Consider the following 7248-nt stretch of genomic DNA (forward strand, 5'->3'; position numbering starts at 1 on the left):
TTTCTTTTTTTTTTTTATTCTTATGTTAATCCCCATACATTACATCATTAGTTCTAGATGAAGTGTTCCATGATTCATTGTTTGTGCATAACACCCAGTGCTCCATGCAGAATGTGCCCTCCTCAATACCCACCACCAGGCTAACCCATCCTCCCACCCCCCTCCCCTCTAGAACCCTCAGTTTGTTTTTCAGAGTCCACTGTCTCTCATGGTAGGATGTGGGCAATTCTTATTTTATTTAAAACTCCTACTACAAGCTTTAATCTCTTCAAGACTAACCATTAGTTAGGCTTTTACCTATTGCTGATAGAACAGATGCTTTTGCTTGGTCTACACCACAAAATATTGAAGATTCAATTAATACTTTCCTCGATCTGTTAGGATCCTTTCTCCACCGCTTTTCACGTGGAGATGTTGCCGTTCAGAGTTCTCCTGCGTCTCCTACGGAGCACCCTGCTTCACGGGGCTTATGGCTTGTGACTTTACAATCACAGAAATTTCACATTCACCATATGCATTTTAATCTGACTCACAGAACTTTTCTGGCCAGTGGTACAGTTTCCTCCTCTTCACAACCCACAAGATTCAACTGAATGCCTGCTGTAGGCCAGACGCTATCCTAGGGGCCAGACACTGTCCTAGGGGTCAGACAGACACTGTCCTAGGGGCTGGCCTACAGCAGGGAACAAAAGTCCCACCTCACGAGTTCTTACGAACGGAGGTTTAAAATACCCCAACTGCTCCTTTGGAAAAGGGCATGGTCAGGCTTAGGACAAAGTACAAACAAGGTCATCTATAAGAGGAGCCAGCAGACTGTAAGGGAAAGGGGAAAAGAACTGTTGAGTTTTAGGATGAGAGTGAGGGGCCAGCCTCTCTGACTTGGCGCTAAATAATAGTTGCACGTTGCTGTGTATCCCATCTTCCTCCTGGGCCTTTATCTTTCTCCTTTTCTGTGCTGCATTCTCCTTATCTTTCCCATTTCCAAACATTGGAGGCCCTGAGACCCTTTTTCTTCTGTATTTATGCACATGCTGGCTTATTTCATTCAGGCCCACAATTTTTGAAAGTACCTGTATGCTTGTGGTGCCCAAATGTATAGCTCCAGGTCACGTCTGTTCCCTGCATCCCAGATTTGTGTACCACCTGCCTATTCTGCCTCTCTACCTGAGATCAACAGGCCCATTGTACTCAACCTGTCCAAAGCAGAGCATGCTACCTCCCCCCGCCCCACACTGCCCCTCCTCTTCTCTCTCCTTTGGCTCCTTTCTTGCGCTCTTTCCACATCAGAAAATCTTACCACCATTCACCCAGTTGCTCATACCAAGTGCTCACCCAAACAGTCTTGGGGTTATCTTTAACTCCTTCCCGTCTCATCTCACGTTCAGGCCATAAGCATATCTTTAAAATAAATTCTTCACTGCGGATATCCTAATCCAAATTCACTGCCCTCAATCCTCTGATTCTAGACGACTCTAGTAGATTCCTAACCGACTTCACTTTTGCCATTCCAGAGTTTTGCACATGGTGAATTAATCCTTTTAAAATATAAATCAGATCCCATCCTGTTCAAAACCTTAAGAATGTCTCCCTATTGCACTTGAAAAAAAAAAAAAATCAAAGTTCTTGCGCTGGTTGCAAGGGTCTAGAACCTGGCCGCTCCCTTCCTCTCTACTTCATAGGGTCCTTCTTTCCCCTGAATCTTGATCATGCATTAGCCACCTCCACTTCCTTGCCTGGAACACCAGCCCCATTTTCTGCCTCAGACCCTTTGCACATGCTGGTCCCTCTGCCTGGGTGCCTTCTCCCAGATCTGTGCATGATTCATTCCTTCATTCAAATCTCTGCTCAGGTGCCACCTTCTTAGAAAGGGCTTGGTGACCACTCACCCTATTACTCTGTCCAGTTGCTCTAATCCCTATCCCCTGATATATATATTAATTATATAACATATACTCTAAATTATTTAATTATATACAATTAATATAATCTACAAATATAAAATACTTATTTTGGTGTAGCCTGATATTTTGTTTCATATTGATTTTTTTCTTAAAATTTTATTGCCTGTGTCCCCCATTAAAATGCAAGTACCATGAGAACTCTCTTTTACTTATTACTGGGACTTTGAGAATGCCTGGTATTTGACAAGTATTGATTGAGTGAATGAATCATTAAATGAGTAATACCTCTACGGACCACAGTGGAAGCTCTAAGACTGCCGCTAATCAGTAGACAAGGACGTAACAAATTCTGCCTTTCTGCTGATTTTGTCTTCATTATTACCAGAAATTCTGACAATCAAAGCACAAGAAAAATGGAACATTTTATTTAAGAACTCAGAGTCTAGCAATGAATACCTTTTTTTTTTTTTTTCTTATTTGTATCGTATCACTAAACTGGCTTATCTAGGTTCCAAGGTAGTTGTTAATTTTCATGTGTATTTAATTCATTTTAGAATCTTTTTTTTTTTTTTCCCACAAAGAGTATAACATACTCAAAAGTTACAAGAACTTACATTCAAATAGGAGTCATTAATCTCTGGGCCCAGGAAATGACTTTATATATTATAAATAGGAAAGTATAAAATGAGGAAATAACACTAACAGACTATATTGTGAGTGGTCAAATTACTTTGTAACTTTGGATTCATCATTTTGTTTATTTGCTCACATGTATCTTTATCACAGAGTAGAATGGACATAGTAATTGTATAATTCATATTTCTGTACTTTCTGATAAAACATGCCAATCAAAATGGGTGAATTTCATCTGACTTTCAAGAGAAGTCATCCCCATTTCAATCATCTCGTAAGAGGATTTAACTTCTTCAGCCACTGATGCTTATTTACAGGACAGTTTGGTAGTTCTTTTTAACAAAGACCAAAAACATTCAGGCACATTAGTTCATCTTAATGCAGTTGGATGGAATAAGAAAGTAGAGACACTTGGGTAATTAAAAGGGAGTTAAATTTATTAGACTTTTAGCCCACCTCCTTTCATAAACATATGAGTTCACTTTAAAAGTTGACACACAATATGACTTAGAAAGAAGATGAGCCAGTATGGGGAGGCGAATATATTTGAAGAATTCAGTTAAAACACCTCAGCCTGGCACAACGCTTTGAATGCTTCTCGAGTATGTCAGCTATTTGATGAGACATGCTTTATTGCTTTTCTCCTTACATTTGCATAACCACTTTTGAGCAGAAAAACCGCATGATTTCAAACTTGATTATCAGAAAATCGTTTTAATCGCGTTATTATAGAATTGTACCATTGACTAATTTTTGGTACAAAAATCTTACTAGAAAAGAACAGTGAGAAATCCTCAGGGCAATTTACACAGCCTTCTTTTTCCTCCTTAGGAAATGATGCCACATCAATTGTCAACTGCCTTCATATTTTGGGTCAGACTTTGGATGCCAGGTAAGTGAATACATTTTTGTCTACATGACTGTAGGAATGCTACACAAGAATATGAAGACTCACCTTGTCTCTTGATTTCATTCTTTGGAATTGTAATAAAGACTTAAGTGTGGGTGAAAAAATATTTTGTAAATGATGGATACAATGGCATTTTATTATTTTTATGATCTTGTATAAATTGTTAATTCACATTTCAAGTAATTTCTGTAGCAGCTAGGAATGTAATGGAGGGTTGAATTGGGAATGTATCATGTGAAGTAGAAATGGTAAGCTCCAACTTGAGAAGTCTTAGTAGCTTCTGGGTGTGGTACCATTGTGCTCTGCATTTGTGATACCATTTAGCTTTATAGGAACAGGGTTTTATTCTTATTTTACAGATGAGTAAAGTGAAGCTAAAGATTGCATAGTAAGTGTGGAAGTAGACCAATTCCCAAGTGTGTGTACTGCCCTCCTGGCAACGTGACTGGAAATCCAATAGGTTGCCTAAATACAAAATCAGTGTATCTCACAGAGTTGATTCAGCCTTTAAGCCATACATGTATTTCATTTATTATCCAGGATAAATCTAAATAAAAGTTCCTAAATGTCTCCTACAGAGAATATGCCATGATGCTTTTTATTTATTTTCACGTTTAAAATTTTATGAGAGGTGCTTTATATAATAAATGAAAAAAAAATAGATGCTATTATACACCTTCATTTCCTAACTAGACTTGGTGGCATTAGAGGGTCACTTCTGAACAAAGTTCAGCCTTTGGAGGCTCATTTAGCTGATTGCTACACTTAAAGCACAAAACATCCATATCATTTGATGACTGGGTTGAGCTGGGATTAAATGTTTCTTTCCCATACAGTGCCTCAGGAAACATTCTGGTTGTGTTGGATTTGGGATTAACTCAACTGGCTCAAAGGCTGTGTTTTGTCAGAGTATAAAACAAACACTCTCAAAATTTGAAAATGCTGGTAGAAAATAGAAAGCATTTGCACCGCCTTTTGATCGGGGTCTGAAGTAAGTTGACTCTGAAGGCATTTAGGAAAGGTGACGCATTTACAGAGTGATACTGCTTATAAGTTCAAGTACACTGAAAAAATTGGGAGTGAATTAAAAAGATTTAGTTGACTGAGTGGCTGTAATGGATAAATGGAGAGTAGAAGCATGTTTTATTTGTATTCCCACTTGCTCCTTTCGCAAGGTGTATGTTCTCCCTTCTTTCCTTCCTAGGACCGTAATGAAGACTGGCCTAGAGAGTGTTAAAAGCGCACTCCGAGCTTTCCTGGACAACGCCGCGGAGGATCTGGAGAAGACCATGGAGAATCTCAAGCAGGGCCAGTTCACCCACACCCGAAACCAACCCAGAGGTGTCACTCAGATTATCAATTACACCACAGTGGCTCTGTTGCCGATGCTATCATCATTATTTGAGCATATTGGCCAGCATCAGTTCGGAGAAGATCTAATATGTATGTGAATCTATTACTTAGAGTTTCATTATCTAATAGTACAATGAGAAATTATAAAAGCTCCATCTGGTTGCTCAAACACTGCCTACTTGTTAAACTGCGCTTTTTTTTCCCCCCCACAACATTAGGTTGACATTTGAGTTACAGAAACCATTCTTAAAGAGATAGATCCCTGAGTCACACGGCTTCACAGAAGGGACCAGGAAGGTGGTGGCTGTGGGCACTCACTGCCATCTTGTTGAAGTGCGGGTTCCCCAAGTTTTACTATTTCTGTGTTCTCTCTTTCCATGGAATTTTTCCTGTGCAGTTTGAGCATGGGACATGCAATGTTAAATGTTTTTGAATTATATCTGAGTCAGTGCTGATTGTTTGTACAAGCTGTGTAACCAACAAATATGAGACTGCAGAGACAAAGTCTGTGTCTAAATCATGGGTCTACTAGGGTGGCTCACATATTTTTTGTTTATAGGTTTCAGTCTATTTTCATGGGGGATTTAATCAGCTGGTTTTGCCTGGAATTCCATAATTATTAAAAATATCCACTTGGGGCACCTGGGTGGCTCAGTCGTTAAGCGTCTGCCTTCGGCTCAGGTCATGATCCCAGGGTCCTGGGATCGAGCCCCGCATTGGGGCTCAGCGGAGAGCCTGCTTCTCCCTCTCCCACTCCCCCTGCTTGTGTTCCTTCTCTCGCTGTGTCTCTCTCTGTCAAATAAATAAATAAATAAAATCTTTAAAAAAAAAAATCCACAGGTTGCTCAACCCAATGTGGAAATACAAATAATATCAGACCTGTCCCAGTTTCCTGCTGATATGAACATGAAAGGAGATGTATGTCCCTGTTAAACAGTCAAGTGGGTCTTGACTGCAGACATACCTCTCACACCCTCAACCTTATAGGTCTCCCAGGTGAAGCAGCACTCTGGGTGAAAACCACTGCATTACTCAGTGGGTAACACAACCGCTACTCGCCAAACATTTCCTTGAACGATTGTAGGAACATTGCTTACAGTGTAGTGTAGACATGGAAACAGGTCTGGATGTAATCTTTTTGGAGAATGACTTCTCCATTCCTATCATGGTAGATTCTCTAGGAAATGGTAGAAGAATTAGAATTAGAAATCCAGGGTTCTTAGATTTTTTTTTGCCTCTTAAACATGTCTTATTGGATCATAGATCATCTATAAGGTTTTATTTTATTTTATTTTCTGGCTTCACTATAGGATTGACTTACTTATGCCTTGAATGTCAGGTCAGAAATTAACTCACTGCCTCCTACAGCATTGTCATTACTGTTCACTTAGGTGTTAAAATAAAAGACCCAGTCTTTATGTACCTTCAGAACAGGAGACAAAAATCTGTCCTCCCAGATAGTCTTGTGCTTAATTGTATTCTGGAAGAAATCCTTTTTTCTTCTATCTAGAGAAAAACTATAAAAAAAAAAAATGCTCCTGAGAATGTTCTAAATAAATTATAGTACATTTCAGCTCCTTAAAGAAAAGAATTATATTTGAGAAATAGTTTTTATATTTCATTTTACCTACTTGTTCTAATTTTTCTTCTTTTTAAATGTAAAAATATTAGTATGCCCTCAGTATGGAATTTTGGTTTCAGCCTAAACTTTCTTAGGACAACATATAAATAAAAAGTGTTTTTGTTCTTGTTTTTTTGTTTTTCCTTAGTGGAAGATGTACAGGTGTCGTGTTATAGAATTCTGACTAGCTTATATGCTTTGGGAACCAGCAAAAGTATTTATGTGGAAAGGTAAGATTTTAAAAGTTTAACTGTATTAACAGCTGTTTCAAGTGTTATAACTATTTATTTCAAGTCTTTGCTTTATCAGTTTTTCCTTAGTTATAAACTAAACAACCAGATTAACATATTGAATTCCTTGGGAGTAATTGAACAATCTTTAAGTTAAATTTGAATTGATATAATAAGAGTCAATTAAATTATGTAGAAAAAAAGGTAAAGCAGTAATGGTAACGATCATATTTAATGTAAAGATTAAAGAGAGTGTTTACGAGTTTTATGAAGGAATTTGCTGGAACAGTTTCTCATTATATATCTGAAAAGGAAAATAAACATAAATATTGGCAGTTATTAGGATGAGCTTTATTTTTGCATGTTCTTACATTCAAGAGGAGGAGATTATCAGGTGATATGGACAGGTCAAGATAAAGACTCCCTACTGCATTTAAAATAAGGGGTCACTGGAAATGACAGTATAAGATTTCTGTGAAAAAGACTGATATGAGGAATTCTTAATCGCAGGAAACAAACTGAGTGTTGTTGGAGTGGGGGGTGGGGTGGGAGGGCTGGGGTGACTGGCTGATAGACACTGGGGAGTGTATGTGCTCTGGT

General features: G+C 38.4%; 1 protein-coding gene across 1 annotated transcript in view; it reads left to right on the plus strand.

Moving 5' to 3' along the window:
* Positions 1-7248, plus strand: part of RYR2 (ryanodine receptor 2) — a 652366-nt gene that overhangs the window by 517435 nt on the left and 127683 nt on the right. Inside the window, exons 64-66 of the mRNA XM_081824340.1 lie at positions 3366-3426; positions 4649-4887; positions 6567-6648. Of these exons, the coding sequence (XP_081680466.1) occupies positions 3366-3426; positions 4649-4887; positions 6567-6648 (382 nt within the window). The remainder of the gene's footprint in view (positions 1-3365; positions 3427-4648; positions 4888-6566; positions 6649-7248) is intronic.

The sequence above is a fragment of the Leptonychotes weddellii genome, chromosome 6, assembly GCF_054177405.1.
Source record: "Leptonychotes weddellii isolate Sample4059 chromosome 6, ASM5417740v2, whole genome shotgun sequence".
Classification (NCBI taxonomy): Eukaryota; Metazoa; Chordata; class Mammalia; order Carnivora; family Phocidae; genus Leptonychotes; species Leptonychotes weddellii.